Below are 26,397 nucleotides of genomic sequence, written 5' to 3'. Positions count from 1 at the left end.
TGCACTTAACAGCACTTTGTATATAGTCAGTTTCACCGTTTCCCCATATACTGTACAGTTTGTTTCCACTGTTGTTTGTGTAAGGTCTTTCATTATAAAGCTACAAAAACTGACTGGGAGATTCAGGAGAAGATTTAGTAAACTAGCTTTAACAAAACATTTTTGTTTTAAATTGACTAGATGTCAAGTTGACTGTGACCCTTAAAAAACAAAAACACTAAAACTAAGCCTGCAACATGGTCCATAGCCTGTAGTTCATTACATTCAGAACATAAACATTAAAAATAGTAGCAAACAGGTTTATTCTACTTTTATCCTGGAAAGGCCTCTCATTAAAAACCAAAACTGAGTGCATTTGGTACATAAGTAGCACTATGGGAATGAGGCCTTTTGGAGTCCTGCTTCACAACAGAAAGACAGAAATTGGTCTAAACAAAGATATTACCTCACCCACCTTGTCTCTCTAATACACCTCACACACATTAGTATTATAATAAATAATTGACTCATACACTGTCAGAGAGTATTTGTTAGTGCACACAGCAGAACATGGACGTTAGATATAACACATTCCTGACTCCCACACAAAAGCGCCACAAAAGGGACTTTCCATTTAAAGCCAAACATAGTCCACAGTCCACCTGCACCACATATGGACGCAGCAGATCACTCCAACGCGCTCCCTAGGTTTGGCTGAGATGCGCTGTTGATAGTTGACGCAGTTGCAAGGGGCAGCCTGCCTTAGTTTGCTAAAAGTGTACGGTGCACATTCAGTTCCGCCTGAAGCGTGAGGAGAGCAGGGACCAGAGAAGAAAGCAAACCGGCGACAGCAAACAACAACGCAAAACACCACAATCTTCCCAACCACCCTCTTGTTGTGCCTGCTACCTTACACCCTCCCCTAGCCTGGCCACCAGACCCCGTCTGAGGCTGTTTGACAGCTCCAGGGAGAAAGCAGCTTCCACTTTCAAACACACTCCGGGGCTGGTTTGGCTACAGGAAATTGCTGTCTAAACTTCTGCGTAAAGAGAGAGGTTTTTAGGGTCATCCAGTTAGGGCTAGATCAATCTTTTCTTTTTTAAAAAAAGCCCCAAAGAAACAGCCAGAAGACATCAAGGGACAAGCTGAAATAGAGGGCAAGCCAGAGCCCTGGAGAAGAGAGACCCAAGAAGGGCAGAGGGAAGGTGCAAAAGAAAGGGAAAGAGGAGAGGGGTCCATGGGCAAGGCTGGGAAAAGGGGGAGAGAAAGAGGGGAGGAGAAAAGGAAGAGAGAAGTGAAAAGGAAGGAGAGAAGAAAGAGGCCAAAGGTGAAGAAGAAGAGGGCAGTGGGAGAGGAGGGGAGAGCGCAACGGGCAGAGGAGGAAAAGAAAGAAGAAAGGTGAGAAGGGAAGGGACCCTCCCAAAATGGCATTGGGCAGAGGGGAGGGGGCGCTGAGGAGCGAGCCTCTGCTGACAGCTCCCCCTGCGCTGCCTGCCGCCTGCCCCCTGCCCCCTGCCTCTCCCACACGCTCCGAACTTACTTCTTTCTGGCTCTCTGGAAAGGGGAAGCGCCATCTTTGCGAGGCCGGCCCCTAGGTCTTTTGTCTGTGGCTGCTGCTGGGGGGGGAGCTCTGGGCTCGGGGGGCTGCTGGGGCGGCGGCGGCGGCTCCGCCACCCCCCCGACTAGACTCTTGTCCTCCGTTGACATCCTAGTCAGCAGGACGAGAGAGACACATGGATGAGGAGGAGGGTGGCGATGAGGATCCCGATGCTCCTCCTGCTCCCGATGCGCCTCTCCGCCTCACCTCCGCCTCCTCCACCTCCGCCTCGCATCGCTGGCCTCAGCCGCCGCCGACCAGCGCAGGTAGCAGGGGGAGCGGCATCGGGAGGGCCGGGAGGGAGGAAGGAAGGGGGGGGAAGGGGCTCACGCACAATAACCGCCCCGCAGAGCGGGCTCGCCAGGGGGCGGGGAGGGAGAGACACTCCCGCGGCGGGGCGCCCCGCTCAGAGGCCCCGGGAACAAGCGGCTGCTCCGGCTCCTGCGCTGCCCGGCTGCGGCGGCCGCCGCTTCATTGTACGCGGCGCCCTCCCCCTGGCGGCGCCCCCGGGGCGGAGGAGGGGCGGGCGGCGGCAGGGGCCGAGGCAGAGAGGAAGTTTTGACAGCTCCAGCTGTTGTGTGTGTGCCGGGGGCAGAGTCCGGCCGGGCCCGGCTCCCTTCCCGGCCGGGCCGGGAGCAGGAAGTTTACTTGGGGGACGGAGGGGAAGCCTGGGGCCTGCGGCTGGCGAGGGATCCCGGTGCGGCGGCGGCGGCGGCCCTGGTGTGTAACCCCCGTCAGTGCGACACATAGACACAGAGCCACTCACCCGCCTCCCCCCGCGGGCCCCACACTGCGCCTGCCCGGCCCGCCCGCCCAGCCACCGTCCCACAGCAGAGACACCCCTGCGACGCGCCGCCGACGCTGACCTCACGGGCTCGCTGCCTCTGCCGGGCTGGCGGCGGTTGCGGGGAAAGTGCGGAGCCCAGGAGCTGGGACTGGGCTCCGAGCCTGGAGCGGCGGCGGCGCGGAGCGTGTGACACCCTGTGCGCTCATCCCCGCCGAGACTGCGGGCGGCTCCCAGGGAGCCGCACCAGCGGGGAATCGGCGCTGGGTGTACATAGCCATGGCTCAGAAAACACGTACCTGGACGGAGCGTGTAGCCGGATCCAGGGGCGCACAGTCTGCTCTCGTTTGCACCCCTGTAAACCGGATTAAATCAAGTGGAGTTAATCTACATTTACACCCGATGAGTGGAGAGCAGAATTTAGCCCACGGTGCACGGAGCTGTCAGTTCTCCTGACTCTGTGTGAGTGTGTGTGATGTTTAATACATACATGTGTTCCTTACACAGCGGTAGGGGAAATCCAGACACATCAGCTAGACGCACACAGAGTGTCTGTCTTAATACAAAAACCCAATGGCGATTGTTCCTTGTGCACCGTGTGGCCCCGGACATGTATGCGGCAGCTCTTCCCCTTGGAGTTAGGCTGTGTGCTCGCAGTGCACAGCCCTTCGTGTTCAGGGCACCGTGGGCCAAACCGTCTCTCTGGCATGCACTCAGGCAGCAGTGCCCGGGAGCCTAGCTCGTATCATAGGAGCGAGTAGGGTTTGGCCCTCTGAGACAGAGACATAATGTGGGCAGCGTGGAAGGTTTCCAGCAACTCTCGCTGCAACAGCTGCGGCTGCTTTAGGGAGGCGGAGAGAGGTTGTGTTTGCGCTAATCTTACTCCTTGCTTCCCCCCCGGGGCAGGGCCTAGCTGGCGGCCTGCCCGCCCGGATTCACTGGGGCTCAGCGCAGGGGTTAAGAATAAGACTCGTTATTACACAGGATTTAATACGTCCCGCAGCCCGCTAGAGTCTGGCTCCAAGGAGATACGCGGCTTGATGCCCTAACGTCCGGGCACAGGGCGAGGAAGTCGCCCTGGGAAGATGCCGTCATGCCGTAAGGGCTTGGTACCTGAGCAGGACGGGCCGGCTAGCTGCCTTATTTACCCCAGCGGCGGAGTGCACAGCTGGACTTTCATCCCGGATCCGCCCCAAACGCGCAGCCCGGCCCAGGGAAGGAGCTGAGCTAGAGAGACTGGGAGGAGGCCAGAGGCGCCTGCTTTGCTCTTGCCTCCCCACACCTCCCTCCCTGGAGTCAGTTTTGCAGAGTTTAAATCTGCTCCTCTTTGCCAGGAAAGACTCTGCTGAATGTGTTTCTGTTCTGGATGTATTGACTTGTGTCCCTCACTCAGTCTGACACAGCCCTAGCTCCTGTGCGCTGCTCCTCAGCAAGGCTTGTCAGAGTATTTCAGGACCCCAACCCCTCAGCTGTACACTTTGAGGGAATGTCAGTCCCTCTCCTTTCACAATCACATTTACCTTCCTCCCAGGCCAGGCCAGTGCTGTTTCACCTGTGTGAAAATAAGTGATTCACATCACAAATGCTGAATCATGAAACTGATGTTATGTATGGTAAAGAACATCCTACAGCATTTGAGTCATTCATATATACAGCAGTGACTCAGACAGCGTGTGTACTCATTTAAAAACTTTGCTGAGGAACCCAGAAATTTTGGTGCTCAATGCCACAAAAGACCCCAAATAAATAAGGTCAAATAAAACTTGTAAAGTCCTTCTTTATGTTGTGTTCCTTTTTTAGGACTTCGCCTTACTTTTGGGCCCCAGTTGATTGAGAAGAATGGTCTTAATTATTACACTAGTGTATAGGCACAAGGGTATAGATAGCATTTTGAAGAGTGTACGTGCACTGGCTGATGTGTTGTCTTTACCCACACACAGCGTACCCATGACTTCCTGAGTAGTCTGCCATTACACACAACCTGACCACTGACAAAGTAGGAGCAGATAAAGCTAGAGCTGTCACCAGCATCTGGGTAAAAGACCAGATGAAGAACAAAGCTTTTCCCCCCTTCCCTAAAAAAATTCCTACTAGCCACCTTCAGAAATATTGCAAAAATAAACTAAACTATTTTTTACATCAAGATAGGTATCTCAATGTAAAATGCCAGTGGAGACAAGGCACACCAGCTACTTCAGTGAAGCTAGTTGAGGTCATCGCTATAGTCCCCATGTAGGGTTTACCTCAACTATCTACACTGAGGTAAAACTCCTATTATAGCTTTTTATTTGTATTAGGATAGTACTTAAGGGCCCCAATCGTAGACCAGGACTTCATTGTGCAAGGCACTATACAAACACTGAACAAAAAGATGGTCCCCCCCTCCAACAGGCTTACAATCCAAGTATCTTGTCTCCACTAGGATTTTACATCAAGGCCATGTCTACACTATAAACTTTTGTCAGGATAGCTGTGTCAGGGATGTGTTGGGCAGGATTTATGACTGACCTAGTTTTGCCAGCAAAAGCCCCTAGTGTAGACCTAGCTATACCAGCAAAACTGTGCTTTTGCCAGTAAAACTTATTTCATTTTGAGGGACTGGAACATATATACAGGTAAAAATGCAGTTTTGCTAGTACAAACTGCATAGCACTTTGCTGGTATAGTGTACTGGTATAGCTATACTGGTAAAACCGTCAAGTGTAGACATGTCCCAAGCTAGCTATCTTGAGTTAGAAGCACACTTTTTTGCAGTGAATACATAGCCTTAGCCAAGGCAGCACCCTGCATTTTAATGGGTGTTAAGAAGGTTTCTAATTCATATTACACTAACTCAATTGAAATGATAAATGTATTTTCAATTGTTTTTGCCCATCAAGGCAGAACTCCTTTGAAAATGCCAGCTGAAGTTATAAACTCCTAACCCTCTTCAAAATAAGTGTTTTCAGTGCCTGCACAAATAGGTTTCAACCTATAACTGAGACCCCATGCAAAAGTCACATTTACAATTTTTAACTTTAAGCACATCAAGACAATTTTAGATATGTTTATGACAAACTAGGAGTAAAATTCTAATGCACACAGACTTGCCAAAACAAGAGTGAGAAGAAGCACAGCTCTTGTTATGGAAGCCATTAAAGGAACATGAGGACTGGTATGTAAATACTGTTGTATCATTATAGCATTAAAAACAGCATTGTGCAACAAAAATAATGAGGAATAAGATGACTCAAGGAGCTGGTAGTGGGCCACAGGCACTTTCTCCTTCATGTTATTAATTCAAATCCAGATCGATCTAATGATGTTCACTAACCTATATAAAATGAATTAGAGATTTAATTTTGGTTTCTTTGGGACATGTGCCTGCATGATTCTCAGAAAAGAACACCAAGTAGTCACAATGGCCTTGCCTACACTAGGATTTAAGGCAGGATAACTAACATTTTAAAAGTCCCCTGTAGACAAGACACTGTGCCTTTAACAGATGCTAAACTGATCAAATGAAAGCCTAGCGGAGCATAGGTCAGCTAACACAGCACCAAACATCTTAGCATCCATCTTAATTAGTGCTAAATGTTTTTCATTCATGTTATGCTAACTCAGTTGAGCTAATGTGGTTGAGAAACACACCTTTTTACCCATCAAGGGCAGGTCTACACTGAAAACACTGCAGTGGCGCAGCCGCACCAGTGCAGTGCTTTAGTGAAGGTGCTATCTAAGCTTATGGGAGGGCTTCTCCTATCAGCCTAGGTAGTCCCCCTCCACAAGAGGTAGTAGCTCTGTGGATGGGACAAGCCCAACAACATAGTGCTGGCTACACCTGAGGTTAGGTCAGTTTAACTGCATCACTCAGGGGTGTGGATTTTTCAAACGCCTGAGCAACATAATTATACCAACCTAATTTCCTAGTTTAGACCTGGCCCATGACCCATAGGACCCTACTATACTCCCCCTAGGCTTTCATTTAATCAGTTTGGCACATTTTAAAGGCAAAGTACTTTGTCTTCACTAGACTTTTAAAATGTGTGCTGACATCAGACCTTTACACCTTAGTCTAGACGAGGCCTTAGGAATTTTAGGTTTTGTCCGTACAGGAAAGTTTTTGGTATAAACTAAAGTGTGAATTTAAACCAATAGTACTACAAGTATAAGCCCCATGTAGAAGAGTGGCTTTTTTTTTTTTTTTTTTTGGTTTAGCTTATGTTGCTTGAGAAGTGGTTTAAGAGAACTAAAAAAGCCACCAGAATAAATGTGTCTGCATGGCCAATGTATGGGGGAGGGGAGCCACCTATGGGGGGTGGGGGGCAAGGGATGGAACTATACGTGTATCACTATACCTGTATAACTATATCAATAGGTAACATTTTCCTTTGTAAACAAGGCCTTAGACAACATTGTCTTTCAGGGTTGAGAGTTTTGCATATGTTACCTCCATTAAAAAACACAAAATATTAACAGCACAAATTGCTTACATGCAAGTCTTCCTATTTTTGACTACTAATTGATTTTCTAGATTAAAATGCAGTATGTGACAAAATGGCTAATGTTATTATGGTGGGTCCCACGCTTTTCTTGTCCAGGGGCTAAGATACCACCCCTTGCCCCTGCTCTTGGGGCACCAAGGGCCCTGGTAGTAGCCCAGGAAGGTGGTAGAGGAGGGAAGCAGGGGGAGCGGTCTGAGTTTACTCCACACTCTGAGCCTGAGCCCCAGCCCCTCTCAACCCCTGGAGGTTTCTTACCCTCAGTCCTTAGACACTGGGGCAGGGTCTCCCTTACTTTGGTTCCCTGGTCTTTTAAGTCTCCACAGCTCCAGTCCTCTTTCTTTTCTCACCCACCCTGACTGCCTGAAGCAGGAGGTTTTATTAGGTTCCTGATAGGGCCTTAATTGACTACAGGTGCTCCAATTAACCTGAAGCAACCCTCCCTCTCTACAGGGAACCACAGCTTATACCAGGGCTTATAGTTTTCCCCTCTCCTACTGCTCCCTGACCCTCCTCCCCGCCCCTCCTACCCCACCTCAACACTATGGGGGTTGGGCTACTTGGGATGAGAGACAGTATTGTCATGACAGGTTGTCCGTGTTGCCGCATTGGCTTCTGGCTCTATGCTGTATCCAGAAGTGGAAAGATTGTAGGGATAGGAACCATCTAGTCACTTGTGCATTCCTCTTCTTGTTTGTGTGCATCCATTGGAGTGGGGCGTGGCAGCAGTTCACCCTTCTGACAGGCCAAGTAGGTAGTATCATAGAATCTCCGTGTGCTAGGCATTCTTTTTCTACTACAGCGTACCGTTGCTCTCTGGGCAGGCGCTTTCAGCTGAGGTAAAGGATCAGGTGCTCCTCATCCCCCACCATCTGTGAAAGGATGGCCCCAAGTCCTACCTCCAAGGCGTCCGTTTGTAGGATGAATTTCTTTTTGAAATCTGGGGCTATGAACACTGGATGACTGCAAAGGGCTGTCCTTAGGTCTGTGAAAGCTTCTTCCGCCACCTTGGTCCACTTAACTATCTCCAGGCCCTGAGCTCTTATCAGGTCCATCAGAGGCACAGCCCTCATGGCTAAGTGTTACCAGATGTGCCCGTTACTTCAGGGTATACTCCTTTATGAGGGTTACTCTTGGGGGGGGGGGGGGGAAGGGGGAGATTCTGTAATTCTATTAATGTACTGCTTATGTCACTTGTGTGTTCATATAGTGCTCTACTCCTTCCTTCTGGAAGTCCCCTCCCCCCCGAGCTGTCCTGCAGGACCTAGGTTCCCCAGGACTGGGTTCCTCCAGCCCTAGAACTAGATAAATGTGCATGCATGCGTACACACCCACACTAACAGAGCAAGTCTGAGCAGACCGGGTCAATCAGCACCCTCAAGCTGATCCCCTTATCTGTCACTGTACTCAATGGGCTGGGCCGAGCAGCACTTTCAGCAGCCCCCCCCCCACCCCCCATGTGCCACAGGTTTAACATGTCCCTATCCCACTTTATTGAACAGTGATAACTACACAAGGAGAGCCTAAACCAACATAACATACATTATTAAAGGTTAATATCTGAGGTAGAAAGGAAAATAGAGAGAGAAAGAGAGGGATCTCACCCATTCTAGGAGGCTTGAACTGGTCACGGTTCCCAGGTGATGATGGTAGCTCAGGGTCTGGAGGGCAGGAGATAGGCAGAGCCCCCAGCAGGATCAGTCAGGAGAAAATCCCAGTGGAACTGATGCATAGTTTGGATCTAAGCATCAGAACACTGACTGGAGGGTGAGCAGGGAATTTTGTAGAGAAAATACAATGGTTTAAGGGAGAACACTAGATTTGTTTATAGGTAAACTGATGACTCAAGGGTTTTCTTTAGGCTAGACAATAGGAGCTGATCACTCTTGGCTCTGGGTGGTGGTTTCTTCCAGGGAGTTCACAATGCAACCAGACTGCTTCAGTATTTTGGATATCAATCAAGGATTGATTACTAGAATTGGTCTGATAATTGCTGAGCTGGGTGTGTGCAGGCGTAGGTTCATTAACATCTGGAGCAGAGATTCCCATGATGCAGTGCGTCCCTGCTTTTCTGGTCCCAGAGTTCAGTGCAGTTCTCCATTCTGTGTGCAAATTGAGACATCTCCCTGTCCCATCTTTCATGCAGATGTGACTAGGGAAGTTGTCTCTGTTCTTCATTCTGTATGCTAATGGAGATGTCTTCATCTCGTCACCCTTGTCAGGAAGGGTCTAGGTGTGTCTCCTAATGCCCTTCACTGCTCTCTGCAAGTTTTTTTCTCTGATGGGTTTTGGTTTAAACAGAGGCTGGTGGGGGAGTGTCTTTCATGAGTCAGACAGGCTGGATACTGCACCCTGGTTCCCCAAGAACACAGAGCTGACTGGTATCAGAAGTGAGGGATGAACCAATAATAGTACACCACCATCTCTAAGAATGCTTTGACTTGCTTCTTGCGGATCAGGCAGGTTGGTCCACTGGGGCTTCACCAGGCCCCTTCCGACTACATACCCAAAGTATCTGGCCTTGGCTAACCCTGTTGCACATTTGGATGGGTTAGCGGTGAGGCCAGCCTGTCTAAGAGCATCTGGTACAGCTTCCACTTTCCCCAGGTGCATCTCCCAGTCACGGCTATGGATTACTACATCATCTAAATAGGTGGCAGCATAGTTCGCATGGGGTCAAAGTAATCTGTCCATCAATTGTTGGAAAGTTGCAGGGGCCCCATGGAGCCCAAAAGGGAGGACAGTATATTGGAAGAGGCACCAGGTGTAGAGAAAGCAGTTTTTTTCCTTGGCATCCTCAGCCAGAGGGATCTGCCAATAGCCTTTTGTCAAGTCCAAGGTGGTCAAGTATCAGGCCTTCCCTAACTGATCCACCAGCTCATCAATATGTGGTATCAGGTAGGCATAGAACTGGGATACCTCATTTAACTTCTGGTTTCAGAGTAACAGCCGTGTTAGTCTGTATTCGCAAAAAGAAAAGGAGTACTTGTGGCACCTTAGAGACCAACCAATTTATTTGAGCATAAGCTTTCATGAGCTACAGCTCACTTCATCGGATGCATACTGTGGAAAGTGTAGAAGATCTTTTTATACACACAAAGCATGAAAAAATACCTCCCCCCACCCCACTCTCCTGCTGGTAATAGCTTATCTAAAGTGACCACTCTCCTTACAATGTGTATGATAGTCAAGGTGAGCCATTTCCATCATACACATTGTAAGGAGAGTGGTCACTTTAGATAAGCTATTACCAGCAGGAGAGTGGGGTGGGGGGAGGTATTTTTTCATGCTTTGTGTGTATAAAAAGATCTTCTACACTTTCCACAGTATGCATCCGATGAAGTGAGCTGTAGCTCACGAAAGCTTATGCTCATTTAACTTCTGGAAGTCATTACAAAACCTCAGGGTGCCATCAGGCTTGGGGACCAAGACAATAGGGCTGGACCACTGGCTGTGGGATTCCTCAGTCACCCCAAGTTCCAGCATCTTCCTTACTTCTGCCCTAATTTCTTCTCTTTTTGCCTCTGGTATGCGATATAGTTTTATTGTCACCCTTGCTCTGGGACATGGGACGATGTGGTGTTGGATCAGTGTCATATGGCCTGGTTGTGTGGAGAACACATCTTGGTTCCGCTGGATCATTTCAATTACCTCTGTACATTGTTCTGGGGCTAATTTGGGGGATATCCTTACCTGCCCTTGTGGGCTCTCTGCCTGGGGTGGAGCCGGCAGGACAGCCAGGCACGTCTCCCAATCAAGCCAGGGTTTCAGTAAGTTGATTGGTAGATCTGCTCTGGCCTTGAGCAGTCTGGCTGCATCACCTTATAATTCACCTCCCCAGTGGCTTCCACGATCTCATAGGGTCCACAGCAGCTGGCTAGGAGCTTGCTTTCTGTTGTTGGTACCAGCACCAGCACCCGTTCTCCTGGCTGAAATTTCTGTGTTTTTGCTTGACGGTTGTAGTAGGTTCGTTGGGCCTCTCGTGCTTTCTCCAAATGCTCTCATACTATGGGGGTCACTTGGGCTATTCGTTTTCTCATCTGGGCCACCTGTGTGATGACATTCTTCCCTGGGTTGGGTTGTTCCTCCCATTCCTCCTTCGCGATGTCTAATACGTCACTTGGGTGGTATCCGTACAGTAGCTCAAAGGGGGAGAATCCAGTAAATGCCTGGGGAACTTCTTGTATTGCAAACATCGGGTATGGTAGGAGGGTATCCCAGTCTTTTCCGTCTTGGGCCACCACCTTTCAGATCATGCTCTTGAGAGTGCAGTTAAATCACTCAACCAGACCATCTGTTTGGGGATGATAGATCAAGGTCCGCAAGGCTTGGATGTGGAGCAGGGTACATAAGTCTTTCGTTACTATCGACATGAAGGGAGTCCCTTGGTTTGTCAGGATCTCCTTAGGGATGCCTACCCTATCAAAAACCTGTACCAGTTCTTTTGCAATCGCCTTGGATGTGGGATTTCTTAAAGGAACGGTTTTGGGATACCGTGTAGCATAGTCCAGGATGACAAGTATGCTTCGGTGGCCCCAGGCCTTTCTTTCTAGTGGGCCCACTAGATCCATAGCTATCCTTTCAAAGGGGACTTCAATTACAGGCAAGGGTACCAATGGGGCCCTTAACTGAGGTTGGGGGCTATGCAGCTGGCACTCTGGGCAGGAGGCACAACAGTGCTGGAATTCTGTCTGTACTCCTGGCCAGCAAAACCTCCTTAGGACTCTAAGAGCAGATAAGACCCTGCATAAATGTCCCCCAAAGAGATGATTGTGAGCTAACTCTAATACAGCCCTTGTGTGCTTCCGTGGCACCAAGACCTGTTCTACTACTTCCTCCTGTATTGGCACTACCCGGTACAACTGTTTGATTATCTAGTATGGCCCTGGGCCTTTGGTTTTCCCTTCTACTGGCACGCCATTTACCTCTACTACCTCTTCCCTCATGTTCACACACAGTGGGTCATAGACTTGGTCCTGCCCAAAATACTCACCTGTGTGATTGGGCCAGATTCTATCGAATTGGGCTTCCCTCCTTCTCTTTGGGTGCTTCCGCTTGTGCTGGGGGCCATCTGAGTCTCCACTGACCCATGCTACCTTGCAGTTTCCCTGACGGGGCTTCCTCCCAACCAGACAGCTCTCTGGTTTGCTGCCAAAATCCTGGTTCCTAATCTTTTATCTGCCCTCCTTTCCAGTCTAGATTTCCATGACTTCCCAGCAGGTGAAAATAACTCTGGGGAAAACCCAGCAAAAATTGTTGCAGGGCCATCCATCGGTGTCTCGATCTCTGCTCGGGGTTTACTGCCCTCCCCTAACTCGATGCAGGGGAGTAGACTCTCGAACCTGGGAAAGTCCCTGCCAATTAAGACCAGGTAGGGGAGCTTGGGGAACCACCTGTGGAGTCACCTTGGTAGTGTTCCCCCAGATCTCAATCCATATTGGGATTGTGGGGTAGAAATTTACTGTGCTGGTGACACATGTCACTCCAGTGCTCTTGGCCCACCTCAGTTGGTCTTGCCCGACTTACTTCCTTGAGACCAATGTGACAGCACTCCCAGAGTCCCCCAGCCCTCTCCCCCCAGGTCCCTTCTTGGTGCCTGTTCTTCCAGCTATGACTTTCCTGGAGTTCTCCATGATCTGGGGCCTCAGGGTTGGGAATGGTTTCCTGGAACGCCATGTTTCACTTCCCGGGATTTTGAACAGTTCACAGGCTGCCAGTTCTCTCCACAAGGGTGACCAGTTCATCATAGGTAGAGGGGTCATTCTGGCCTACCCAACCCTGGAGGCATGAGGGTAGTCCTCTTATATAGTTGTCCAGCACCAGAAGCACCATCATTTCCCCAGAGCTGAGAGCCTCTGGGTGTAACCACTTCCGGGCTAGGTGGATTAGGTCAAATAGTTGTGACCACTGTGTAGTCCTAGCCCCAGGTCTCTTTTTTTTAAAATCAAGAGAAAAAGAAAAAAGAAAATGCCCCACCTCTCAATCCCTGCAGGTTTCTTACTCAGGGCAGCTTGCACCCCAAACAGCCTGCACCCCAAACAGGTCATGCTGGTGGCAGAGTAGCACTATATGTGAAAGAAATCATAGAATCAAATGAAGTAAAAATCTTAAATGCACCAAACTGTACCATAGAATCTCTATAGATAGTAATTCCATGCTTGAATAATAAGAATATAGCAGTAGGGATATATTACTGACCAGGACGGCGATAGTGACTGAAATGCTCAGGAGATTAGAAAGGCTACTCAAATTAAAAAAAAACCCTCAATAATAATGGGGGATTTCAACTATCCCCATATTGACTGGGTACATTTCACCTCAGGAGGGGATGCAGAGATGAAGTTTCTTGACACCTTAAATGACTGCCTCTTGGAGCAGCTAGTCCTGGAACCCACAAGAGGAGAGGCAATTCTTGATTTAATCCTAAATAGAACACAGGATCAGGTTCAAGAGGGAATATAGCTGGACTGCTTGGTAATAGTGACCTTAATATAATTACATTTAACATCCCTGTGGCAGGGAAAATACCACAGCAGCCCAACACAGTAGTATTTAATTTCAGAAAGGGGAACTACACAAAAATGAGGAGGTTACTTAAACAGAAATTAAAAGGTAAAGCACCAAAAGTAAAATCTCTGAAAGCTGCATGGAAACTTTTTACAGACACCATAATAGAGGCTCAACTTAAATGTATACCCCAAATTAAAAAACATAATAAGAGAACCAAAAAAGAGCCACCATGGCTAAACAACTAAAAAAAACAGTGTAACAGGCTGCAGACTCACCACCGCAGCCCTCCTGCTGGTTGCTTTGAGAATTAGCTCTGTCCCAGCTGTGGAGCGCCATCAGTTGGTGGTGTCCCACCCGTTACCTGCTCTGCTGTGCTGTCTGGGACCCGCGTTGCTCCCTGGCTTGCGGCGTCCTCTTCTGGACACAGCCCTCCGGCTGCCCCCACTCAGTTCTCTCCTCTTCCAGGGGTATCTGCAGTCCTCAGTCTGCACTTGCCCTCGTGGCCAACTGCAGCCCCAAAGTCTAGCCCCTTGCCTCAGGGGCAAGCCAGAGTCTGTATCGGGTCATGCTCCTCCACGGCCAGGTGCCATGTTAGGGAGGAGAGGAGGACCCAGGCCCGCCCACTACTCTGGGTCCCAGCCCAGGGACCCTCTGGTGACAGCCATGTCCTGCCCTCCTTCTCTCCCCTCTACTGCTCGTGCTCCCTGGTCCGCTTCCTTTTGGCCCTTGCACCTTCTCAGCCCTTTCTTTCAGAGGCCTCAGCCTGGCAGGTATCAGGCTGGAACTTTCCCTCCCCTCTCCTCTCCTCCCCTGAGCTGCTCTGTCCAAAGTGTTACTTCCTTACCTCAGGAGCCAGTCCTTCTCCCTTACTAGTCAGGGAGAGACTCCTGTCTTCTCCGCTTTGCAGCCTTTATATAGGGCCCAGCCTGGCCCTGATTGCCTGCCTTTCTGCCCTTCTCTGATTGGCCGGGTTCTGCACAGCCACTCCAAGGGTTGCTATTAACCCCTTCTCTGCCAAAGTGGGGCAACTGCCCCACTACAAGCAATGAGAGACAAAAAGGCATCCTTTAAAAAGTGGAAGTTAAATCCTAACGAAGAAGATAGAAAGGAGCATAAACTCTGGCAAATGAAGTGTAAAAATATAATTAGGAAAGCCAAAAAAGAATTTGAAGAACAGCTAGCCAAAGACTCAAAAAGTAATAGCAATTTTTTTTTTTTAAGTACATCAGAAGCAGGAAGTCTGCTAAACAACCAGTGGAGCCACTGGACAATCGAGATGCTAAAGGAGCACTCAGGGACGATAAGGCCATTACAGAGAAACTAAATGAATTCTTTTAATCGGTCTTCATGGTTGAGGATGTGAGGGAGATTCATAAACCTGAGCCATTCTTTTTAGGTCACAAATCTGAGGAATTGTCCCAGATTGAGGTGTCATTAGAGGAGATTTTGGAACAAACTGATAAACTAAACAGTAATAAGTCACCAAAACCAGATGGTATTCGCCCAAGAGTTCTGAAGGAACTAAAATATGAAATTGCAGGACTACTAACTGTTGTCTGTAACCTATCATATAAATCAGCTTCTGTACCAAATGACTGGAGGATAGCTAATGTGACACCAATTTTTAAAAAGGGCTCCAGAGGAGACCATGGCAATTACAGGCCGGTAAGCCTGATTTCAGTACTGGGCAAACTGGTTGAAACTATAGTAAAGAACAAAATTGTCAGACACATAGATGAACATAATTTGTTGGGGAACAGTCAACATGGTTTTTGTAAAGGGAAATCATGCCTCATCAATCTACTGGAATTCTTTGAGGGAGTCAACAAGCATGTGGACAAGGGGGAATCCAGTGGATATGGTGTATTTAGATTTTCAGAAAGCCTTTGATAAGGTCCCTCATCAAAGGCTCTTAAGCAAAGTACCGGTAAGCAGTCATGGGATAAGAGGGAAGGTTCTCTCATGGATTGGTAACTGGCTAAAAGATAGGAAACAAATGGTCACTTTTCAGGAATGGAGAGAGTTAAATAATGGTGTCCCCCCAGGGTCTGTACTGGGCCCAGTCCTATTTAACATATTCATAAATGATCTGGAAAAAGGGTTTAACAGTGAGGTGGCAAAGTTTGTAGATGATACAAAACTACTCAAGATAGTTAAGTCCCAGGCAGACTGCGAAGAGCTACAAAAGGATCTCTCAAAACTGGGTGACTGGGCAACAAAATGGCCGATGAAATTCAGTATTGATAAATGCAAAGTAATGCACATTGGAAAACATAATCCCAACTATACATATAAAATGATGGGGTCTAAATTAGCTGTTACCACTCAAGAAAGAGATCTTGGAGTCATTGTGAATAGTTCTCTGAACACATCCATTCAATGTGCAGCGGCAGTCAAAAAAAACGAACAGAATGTTGGGAATCATTAAGAAAGGGATAGATAATAAGACAGAAAATATCATATTGCCTCTATATAAATCCATGGTACACCCACATCTTGAATACTGCATGCAGATGTGGTCGCCCCATCTCAAAAAAAAATATTGGACTTAGAAAGGGTTCAGAAAAGGGCAACAAAAATGATTAGGGGTATGGAATGGCTTCCATATGTGGAGAGATTAATAAAACTGGGTCTTTTCGGCTTGGAAAAGAGGCGATTAAGGGGGATATGATAGAGGTCTATAAAATCATGACTGTTGTGGAGAAAGTGTTATTTACTTCTCATAACACAAGAACTAGGGGTCACCAAATGAAATTAATAGGCAGCAGGTTTAAAACAAACAAAAGGAAGTATTTTTTCACACAATGCACAGTCAACCTGTGCAACTCCTTGCCAGAGGATGTTGTGAAAGCCAAGACTATAACAGGGTTCAAGAAAGAACTAGATAAATTAATGGAGGATAGGTCCATCAATGGCTATTAGCCAGAATGGGCGGGGATGGTGACCCTAGCCTCTGTTTGCCAGAAGCTGGGACTGGGCGACAGGGGATGGATCACTTGATGATTACCTGTTCTGTTCATTCCCTCTGCGATATCTGGCATTGGCCACTGTCAGAAGACAGGATACTGGGCTGGATGGACCTTTGGTCTGACCCAGTTGTATTGTAGTAGGAAGGGCTGGGGTCCTGGCATAGGGGTGGAAGACAGTGAAGGAGCCTAGCTGTGATAGTAGATACTGGGGTATGGAGGAACACACTATGTTGGTATGGGGTATGTTTTGGGACTGTTATAGACTATTTTGCCATAAACTGTCCCTCAGGAGGGATATTCTTTAAGAGCCTGAAGTGGAGTCCTTTGGTTTAGCCAAGAGGGAAACTGAGGCAAGAGGCCACTTGCAGGGTTGCCATAAAGGAGGAGGATGTCACACGTTTACAAGCAGGATTTTGTCCTCATTCAGCAAGTACACTTATGGGACCATGACCCCTGTTTTTAGGGTCCAGCCGGAATGAAGCTTTTTATTTGTTAACTTTAATGACTCAAATATGTTTCAGGACAATTTTCTCCATATACATTATAGAAGCACTGGTAGTGTCTCCTTTGTTAAGACTGTGTTGAGATAGGCAATGTTACATATAATCTTTTGAGATCTATCTTATATTTCAGCCTCAAGTAAATATTTTCTCCAAGTCACAGACCCTTGAAGAAAACACGATTTTTAATGAAAGTCCTGACAGGACCTTAATTACAATGGCGCAAACATTACCATTACAATCTAATTTTCATCCTTAAGCTATGAAAAGCTTCCCAAGGGGGTGGCTTTTCTTTTGTTTACCAGTGACCAGTTTTATAGAAAACTGAAATTATGGTTCTGCAGATTTTGGTGGGTGGTTTTTAATCCTGTGTTGCCGTGGCGGAGATTGCAGAGGCGCTGTTAACGTTTACTGAATTTAGGAACAGTCAAGGAAAGAAGAGATGGAAACGAGGGAGGGAAGGGAACCAAGGAGGAAAGGGTGGAGAGAGAGAGCAAGATCTGTAAAGGGTACAGAGAGGAAATCTGGAGTAGTAGGGACTGCCAGCCTTGCAGCTCAGCGAGAGGTACCAGGAAGGGGGAGCTGAGCTAACTACCAACCTGTCAAATCCACTTTAGGCAAACTAGGTCAAGCTTCTTTCCCAGCCAGAGGTTCCCCTCCCCCGCGTGGCACTGGGCAGGCAAAGGCTTGGTCTAATATTTAGACAGGATTTGTCGTGTGTAAATGTCTCTCCTCTAGCTTGGGGATCTAAACACCGAAGGATTCCCAGAAAAGGAGCCTCCACGTAGGCTTTCCCATTCCTGTACATTTTTCTTCTGTAGTTTTCACTCCCTGGCCCGTTTCCCCCTGCCGTGTGGGAGGGAGGAGAAGCTTTGAACGGGTAGGGGGGAGAAGAACGGGGCCAGCCTGGATCTGTAGCTTTCCAACTCTTCTCACCCACCCACCCTGTGATCGGATCAGTTTTTTACTTTCGAATCAGTGGCAACTGGGTGGGGAGCTTTGGTCTGTTACAGGCAGGGGGAAGGGTGAATAGGGTTTGGGGGGAGACCGTGGCAGCGCAGATCCCTGTATTCTCCCCTTTCCGGTGGCTAAGCTATATCTTATCTAGTTGGATGCGTGTTTGTGAAAGTGTTTAGGGTGTGTCTGTGGGAGTCATTTACTAATATTGATTCTAGCAGGTTTGTGCGGCTCCCCCATTTGCAATCTGTGATCTGAACCTCCCTCCTCTCCCCAGCCAAATGCGATCGGTGTCTCCACTCTCTTGTACAGTTTTTTTCGCGCTGGTTTTGTTTTGTTTGTTCTAGTTTCCATGAGGTGTCCCTTTATTTGCAGAAGCTGAAATATGACAGAGGCACTATTTTGTGTGGAAGGATCAATACTGGGTGTCACGAAGGCTGCAGTACACTCTGTAGTAGGAGCTGAGATGGGTTTTTGCAGTGTTGCACTGGAAACCCTCATGAGTCTTCCTGTCTCTAATCTTTTTTCCCCGTCTTTTTGTGGGGCTCTTTTAAAAGGTAAAGTATTTTATGGGCTATCACATTATGTAAACGTTCACTATCAAGTGATGAACTGGAAGTATCACTTTAGGTTTGCTAAACCAAGGAAACAGCAAAAACAAAATGCAGATGTGACCGCTGACCAAGTTGACAGTGTTTGACAGCTGTAGTCAGTAAGTGCAATAAATACCTTCACTTTGTATCATCTAACTACTTTAATAGAGACCAATACATTTCCACCAGAGCCAGAAAAATGTGCATTATCTAAAACTTAAATCTCAATCTGCACAATACACTTGTTCAACTATCACCACCATAAAATTTTCATCCCATCTGTTTTTAATAGCACAGACTTGCTATTTGTGCCAATATGTCCATAACAAACAATTTTTCAGTTCCTCAACAACTTTAGAAATCCTTCCTCTGGAAACAATACAATTAAAGTAACTACTTATTAGAATGATGTTATAGACGAGGATTGCTTTTTCAAAATAAATGGATATCACTGTCTATCAATACTAGTTCCCATCCAGCAATAATTTAGTTATTAAATCATCCTTGCAATATTTTCAATTTTTCAAATAATTTTGGATGTGAAAGTAAAATTAATTAGCTTTTCATTACCATTAATCATCATGGAAAAGGGAGTGTCAATAGATTTTTGTGTTTGTCCTGATAAATTTACATGTCAAATTTGCAAGGCAACTTTAAAACCATAATCATTTTCTACCAGAAACATGGTAATATAATGTATGACAAGGAGATGCTTGTAGTTTATTGCATCTTACCTCCCCATCCCCAAGGCTGGATTTATACCTTTCGTGCACAGCATCTTCAGCACCCCCCATCCCTGCCATGCTTACAGCCTTCACATTTTCTGTAAAAAAATGAAACTTTTAACCTACTTTTAACTTTTAGGCACCCCTAGAATAGGAATGTAAGAGGTTACCGGTTAACCAAAATTAACCGTTAACCCTGTTGAGCCACATTGAGCAGGACCCCAGCCGTGCCAGCGAGACCCCAGCCCTGGCTGGGCCGCGCTGGCTGAGCTGCACTGGCTGAGCTGGTGGGACCCCAAGCCCCAGCTGCACCGTGCTAGCCAGTGGGAGCCCAGCGCCAGCTACACCACGCCGGCCAGAGCCCAGCCCCAGCCGCACCCAGCCAGCCGGACCCCAGCCCCGGCCATGCTGAGACGGATCCCAGCCCCGGCCGGATTGTGCCAGGCTCCCACAGCTACCTTGCTTAACGATTAACTGGTTAAACAAAATAATTGTAATAATTTAACTGGTTAACTTTTTAAACTAATATTTACATCCCTACCCTAGAATGCCTGCGCCACTAGGTACATGCCTACTGTGCCTAATTGGAGATCTGGCCCTGCCCATCTCCTCTCAAATTGCTCAAAGGAGCAAACCTAGATGATCAAAAGAGTTAGGATAACCAATCTACCTCTACTTAATTGATCTGAGAGGCCTGATATAAATGAGGGAAATAAGACAAAAGGATTTGTATTCTCCCTAGATTAGGCTACTGTAAAGATACCATCACCTGCTTCCATTATGGAACTTCTGTAGTTCTTACATACAGCCTAAAACCATGCACTTAAAGAACAAAATCTATAGCTATGTTATTGATATCTTAGGCTCTTATACTGTGTTAATCACCTTGGTATCTTACAGCTTTATAAAAATATAGATATATGATAAATCATTAGTATCTTTAAAAATAGTGTCAGATAAAAATTTATAAGTGTTCTCAACCAAAATTCTAAAACAGAGTTTATGCAGTTTGGCCCAGAAACAGCCTGGGTAAATGGGTAATGTGCAGAAAAGTGTGTGTGGAAATATAGAAGGGGGAATCAGAATTCTTCCCCAACAGATGCTGCTACTCCCCCACGAACATGTGTGGGAGTTTGATATGGTCACTGTGGCTCTCCCCTATCCTGTTTCTCCCCATGCTCCTGCACAACGAGGCAGAAGGAGCACCTGCAAACCACATCCTGTCCCTCTCTGCTCTGCAAAATAGCACCTGTTTCATGTGTTAAAGGCCTTGCACATCCATGGGTGTGTATAGGATTTGCCCTTAAGAGCATAAGCAAAGGATTAAAATAAAAACATAACAAAAGAAAGGGTTGTACGTCCATTGGAAGGAAAGCACTGTAGTAGGCATCACTTAATATCACAAGATATTAGTCTTACTTTTGTTTTTCTTCGTGGTTTTCGTCTCCCTCCTAGTTTCAGCTGGCTCTATTCTCCATTTATACAGTGACTACACAAATGACTCTCTCTGTATACCTTAACGGTAAATTCTTTTTCATGCTGGAATGGCAAAAGTAATTATATTTATAAATGGAATGACTGTTTTGCCTAAGCACTGCATGTATAATTCCCTTCTGTAAGAAGGATTTTTATAATTCCTCCAAAAATGTCTTGGCAAAGACCAACCCCACCACTTGGTAGTGTGAACCTAACTTTTGGGACAGAACTCAGCCCTCTTATTCCTTGGGTCAGTGGGCACTATAAGCATCACAGCAAATTATGCTTTCAGTTGAGAGAGCGGTGGAGATAGTCTGCGTATGGTTATTAAACACCCCCGGCAGCTGGTCTGAGAGAGTGTTGCTTGCCCTCTTGCTCTCTGCATTAACTATTTAATACAGGGCAGTTTGAAATCGGATATATTCTCTGATGGGGATGGAGATAGTGGCGGGGGAGGGGGGAGGGAGACACTAAATCCTGCTCTTGCTGTGGGATGAACTCAGTGGTCTAATAGTCTAAAAGAAAACAGACTGTTCCACAGTGAAAGTGTGAATGGCCTAGAGTCCTACTTAATCCATTCTACTTTCTTTCACAACCAATTTGCAGGGGGAAGGCAAGAGCTCCCTCAATTCATCTTAGTAGAATAGGTAAAAGGAAGTTTATGCTGTCAGACCTGGGGCTTCACTGAGAAATGTTGATCCAGCCTGACCTGCCTAACTCCCTCCCTTGGACCATCCCTCTTCCTAAATTCTTTTTTTCTGCTTCTTCCTTCAAACATAGCACTGTCTCTTCATCTCAAAACTCTTTTGATTCCCCCCCTTCCCCCGCCACTTCTCCAACTACTGTCCATTTCTCTTCCCCTCTTTACCTGTAGACTTCTCCAATTACTCAGTGGCATCAACTTCTGCTCCAAGGAGTGAGATGGTGGAGAGGGTCCTCAGCTGACACAAACTGTTATAACTTTAATGAAATGAATGTCACTATGACAAGTTACGCTAGATGAGGCTCTGCCCACTTATTCCTTTTCAATCAGACTTCTGCTTTCTATGAGCCACTGAAGTGGCTTATAGATTTTTGGAACAAGTGGGTGAAGCAACTCTAAGGAGATGGAAGGGAAGGGATTCCTTATATGAGCGTTGGGAGATATTTGTATGTTAATGAGACTTTATTAAACAAGATCCCACAAGAGGAGGCTATGCGTTGGAAATCTAGTTGTTTCCCACAAAGCAAACTGACGTATGGCTTCCCCCAATTGCCAGAGAGGGAAACTATCCTCTCACAGCATACTTGACTCCTTTATAAACTGACTCTGGCTTCTGCTGTCAAGGACATCATGAAAGACCCAGGCTGAAATCCTGGCCCCACTGAAGTAAAAGAGAATTTTGCCATTTACTTCAATAGATCCATGATTACACACACACACACACCAGCTTCTTTGTCATTCTGATAGCAACCAGTAGCAGTATGTAGTGTGTTAGAAATTGCAACCCTTATACAGTATCATTGTGCTGCTAGGCTGACACTGGCGGAAGATGAATACTGAACAATCTATATAATAAGATTCCAGGAATGTCATTCTGAAGCCTAAAATGTCAGAGTCAGTGTAAAGCAATAGAAGCCACTACAAGCATGGTTGAGAGCTCTTTTTGTTCAGAATATCAGCAGGCTCAATCATCACTGGGATTCATGATCTGTCACGAGCCAGTTTAAGTTTTCAGCCAGTTTTCACTTTTTTTAAAACACACATGGCTTTACAAATTACAGCCATGTGACAGTGTAGGCTTTCAGCTATTAGTACTTCCTATCATAAGCAAGGAATAGATTTAAAGAGAATAGATTTTATGTTAATTTACTTTGAACCATATGAAGAGTTCTCAAAGTCCATTACTATTAATTAGTAGCAAATAAAAATGGAGACCTCCTTAAAAGTTCCTGGGTGTCTGGTGTATTTACCCCTCTCTTTCTGTGTAATCTTGTCAAAGATAGCAAAATACACAGATCCTTGGCTTTCATTTCAGAGTCAATTTAATGCTGTTTCTTTGTATTAGTAAATTAGATGTTCAATCCTGAAATTGGTCTGTTCCCTTGGCTCTTATATTCATCTTATCTAACTTATATGATGGCCTTCCACATTACTGCTGAGTTAGACTTGTCTGGAGAGACACTGATGTACATTTGTCACAGGTCAAGCATGGTGCTGCAGGCATTCCCAGCCTCAGTTTTCTCCTGAGGTGGGTCCCCTTCGACCCATGTGAGGAAGGCTGTTTTGGTGACATGACTTGGCCTTCCAGCCAAGTCACCAGCAATATGTCTACACTACAGCTGGAAGCAAACCTCCCAGTCCCCTAAAAATAGCACCAGAGATATTGTGGTTCAGATAGCAGCTTGGGCTCTCCAACCTACTTGACCCCCTGCATCTGAGCTGGGGTGGCCAGCCCAAATTCTCCTCTGTAGCCACAATATCCACACTGCTAGTTTTAGCACGCTAGCCTGAGCCCAACTAGCAGTAGTGCCTCTGTCCACCCTGGGTAGCTCACCCCCAGCTGGAGCATAGATGTACTCTGAACAAGTTTAACCCTTTCCAGGGTATCCTGATCCATCTGTAACTGGATAGGCTCTCAGCTAGCTTCACCCAGCTGGTCTCTTCATTGTCCCCTCCCCCTGGGCCAACAGCAAAGTCTTTCCTAATCAAATGGAGCTGAACACAATTGTGTTCTTTTTTCCAGAGTAGCAGGTCCCAGGGTTTCTCTCCTGACACCCTCTCAGTAGAACTCAGAGAGCTACAAACAAAATCAAACACCACTGAAACTTCTTCTGCTCCTCTCTAGGCTTGAGACTCTCATCCCTCTTAAGCTCCCCTTCAGCTCTTATTCTTCAGGACCACTTCCTTAGAGCCTCTACAATCACTACTCAGCATAATTGCTGTCCTCGAGCATCCCCACCATCCTTTTAAATCCAACAACCAGTCCAGGTGTAGAAGGGCTAATTGAACAGACCTGGATGGCCTCCTACTCCTTAAAGGGGCAGGCTGCTCTATTACAGGGCTGAAACAAAATTAAAAGATGCCTGTGGAGTTTCCTGTCCTGGAATTTTAGCTAGGTATTTATTGAGAAAACCAGACAAGATTCTGACTCCAGATTTTTGAGGGATACTAAACCTCCTGAGATTTCAAGTCTTGTTCTATTTTCAATGTTACTTTTTAAGTCAAGTCACTGTGGTTAGCCAACCTTGTTTTCTATCTCTGCGGTAAGATTTTTAAGTCCAAAAGCCTAACCTCAGACTCTCCCCTCCCCCAGCAAGAAGACAAAGATGACAATAAATTTCCTTCTTTGGCCTCTGTAATAGGGGTTTTAAAAGAAAGGGCACAGTTGAATCATGATGTGCACCAAGACACCAACACTAGAGTCATAGGATCAAATTCTGGCTTTGTAGAAATTATTGGGACTTTTGCCATAAAACACCCCCCACTATATTAGAAACAAATTTATCTTTACAAATCAATTTATTCTAATCTGGAATTACTAACACTAAAATTCCTTGATTTTAACTGGTTTCAGAGTAACAGCCGTGTTAGTCTGTATTCGCAAAAAGAAAAGGAGTACTTGTGGCACCTTAGAGACTGACCAATTTATTTGGCCAATTTATTAACCCCCCCCCCCCCCCCGACGTTCTGGTTAAACTTGGATTTGTGCTGGAAATGGCCCATCTTGATTATCATGCACATTGTAGGGAGAGTGGTCACTTTGGATGAACTATTACCAGCAGGAGAGTGAGTTTGTGTGTGTGTGTTTTTGGGGGGGGTGAGAAAACCTGGATTTGTGCTGGAAATGGCCCACCTTGATTATCATACTCATTGTAAAGTGAGTGGTCACTTTGGATGGGCTATTACCAGCAGGAGAGTGAGTTTGGGGGGGGTGGGGCGCGGAGGGTGAGAAAACCTGGATTTGTGCTGGAAATGGCCCAACTTGAGTATCATACACATTGTAAGGAGAGTGATCACTTTAGATAAGCTATTACCAGCAGGAGAGTGGGGTGGGAGGAGGTATTGTTTCATGGTCTCTGTGTATATAATGTCTTCTGCAGTTTCCACAGTATGCATCCGATGAAGTGAGCTGTAGCTCACGAAAGCTTATGCTCAAATAAATTGGTTAGTCTCTAAGGTGCCACAAGTACTCCTTTTCTTTTTGATTTTAACTGTATATGCTATTGCATGGTGTCACTACAGGGCAAAGTTAAGGTTGTTTGGATGCCTTGACTGTGCATTTTCATACAATTTCATATTTGGATTTATTGTAAATTTAATCTTAACATTGAATTTTCTGGGTTTATAATCATAGGACTGGAAGGGACCTTGAGAGGTCGTCTAGTCCAGTCCCCTGCACTCATGGCAGGACTAAGTATTATCTAGATAATCTCTGACAAGTGTTTGTCTAACCTGCTCTTAAAAATCTACAATAATGGAGATTCCACAACCTCCCTAGGCAATTTATTCCAGTGCTGAACCACCCTGACCATTAGGAAGTTTTTCCTAACGTCCAACCTAAACCTCCCTTGCTGCAATTTAAGCCTATTGCTTCTTGTCCTATTCTCAGAGGTTAAGAAGAACAATTTTTCTCCTCTTCTTCATAACAACCTTTTTTATATTTGAAAACTGTTATAATGTCCCCTCTCAGTCTTCTCTTTTCCAGACTAAAGAAACCCAATTTTTATGTTTTCTAGACCTTTCATCATTTTTGTTGCTCTTCTCTGGACTTTCTCCAATTTGTCCATATCTTTCTTGAAATGTGGCACCCAGAACTCAACACAATACTCCCACAATCAGCACAGAGTAGAGCACAAGAATTACTTCTCGTGACTTGCTTACAATACTCCTTCTAATACAGGGGTGGGGAACCTTTTTTCTATCAGGGGCCAATGGCCAATAGAAAAAATCAGTCATGGGCCACACACCACCCCATGGGGGGTTGCGGAGGCTCGGGGCTTCCCGTAGGCTCCGGGCTGTGGCCAGAAATGTGGGGTTCAGGGTGCAGGAGGGGGCTTTGGGCTGGAGAAGAGGGTTGGGGTATGGAAGGAGGTGAGGGCTCTGGTTGTGGGGGTGCGGGGTCTAGTGTGGGGCTCGGGATGAGGGGGAGGGGGTGCAGGAGGGGGCTGCATGCTGGGGCCAAGGGGTTTGGAGTGTGGGAGCAGGCTCAGGGCTGGGGCAGAGGGTTGGGGTGCAAGAGGAGGTTTGGGGTGTGGGCTCTGGGAGGGAGTTTGGGTGCAGGAGGGGGTTCTGACCTGGGGCTGGGGGTTGGAGTGTGGGTGGGGGTGCAGTGTCTGGGAGGGAGTTAGGGTGTGGAAGGGGGTTCCAATCTGGGGCAGCGGGTTCGGGGTGCGGGCTCTGGACTGGTGGTGCTTACCTCAGGTGCCTCCCAGTCAGTGGCACAGTGGGGCTAAGGCAGGCTCCCTGCCTGCTGGGGCTCTGCTCTGCTCCCAGAAGCGTCCACCATGTCCAGGCCCTAGGCAGAGGGGTCGGGGGCTCTGCGTGGGTCATGCTGCCTGCGCCCGCAGGTGCTGCCTCTGCAGTTTCCATTGGCTGTGGTTCCTGCCCAATGGGAGCTGCAGAGCTGGTGCTGGGGGCTGGGCAGCGTGTGGAGCTTCCCTGATCACCCCTGCTCCTAGTGCCTTCAGGGACATGCTGGTCTCTGCTGGAAGCTGCGCAGAGCTGACTGGACTTCTGGCAACCCAGCAAACTGGTGCTCATGGCTCCAGCCCCTCAGGGGGGCACCGAGGCTCAGAGATTCTGGCCCACTGCATGAAGACTTGCCGCAGGCCGGATAAAATGAA

General features: G+C 47.0%; 1 protein-coding gene and 1 long non-coding RNA gene across 5 annotated transcripts in view; one reads left to right on the top strand and one right to left on the bottom strand.

Moving 5' to 3' along the window:
* Positions 1-1,788, bottom strand: part of KMT2C (lysine methyltransferase 2C) — a 334,572-nt gene extending 332,784 nt beyond the window's left edge. For 3 of the 4 annotated variants that reach the window (XM_077808385.1, XM_077808388.1, XM_077808389.1), the window contains exon 1: positions 1,520-1,787. In XM_077808385.1, coding sequence (XP_077664511.1) covers positions 1,520-1,686 — 167 coding nt within the window. In that variant the 5' untranslated portion in view covers positions 1,687-1,787. Of the gene's footprint in view, positions 1-1,519 lie in introns of all 4 variants that reach the window. The other variant, XM_077808386.1, reaches the window with a different exon arrangement.
* The window catches only part of LOC144259972 (uncharacterized), a 107,733-nt gene continuing 82,948 nt past the window's right edge, over positions 1,613-26,397 (top strand). The window contains exon 1 of the long non-coding RNA XR_013344968.1: positions 1,613-1,842. This is a non-coding gene — a long non-coding RNA (uncharacterized LOC144259972). The remainder of the gene's footprint in view (positions 1,843-26,397) is intronic.

Source organism: Eretmochelys imbricata, chromosome 2 (genome assembly GCF_965152235.1).
Source record: "Eretmochelys imbricata isolate rEreImb1 chromosome 2, rEreImb1.hap1, whole genome shotgun sequence".
In the NCBI taxonomy this organism is placed as follows: Eukaryota; Metazoa; Chordata; order Testudines; family Cheloniidae; genus Eretmochelys; species Eretmochelys imbricata.
This window is presented reverse-complemented; position numbering and strand designations above follow the sequence as displayed.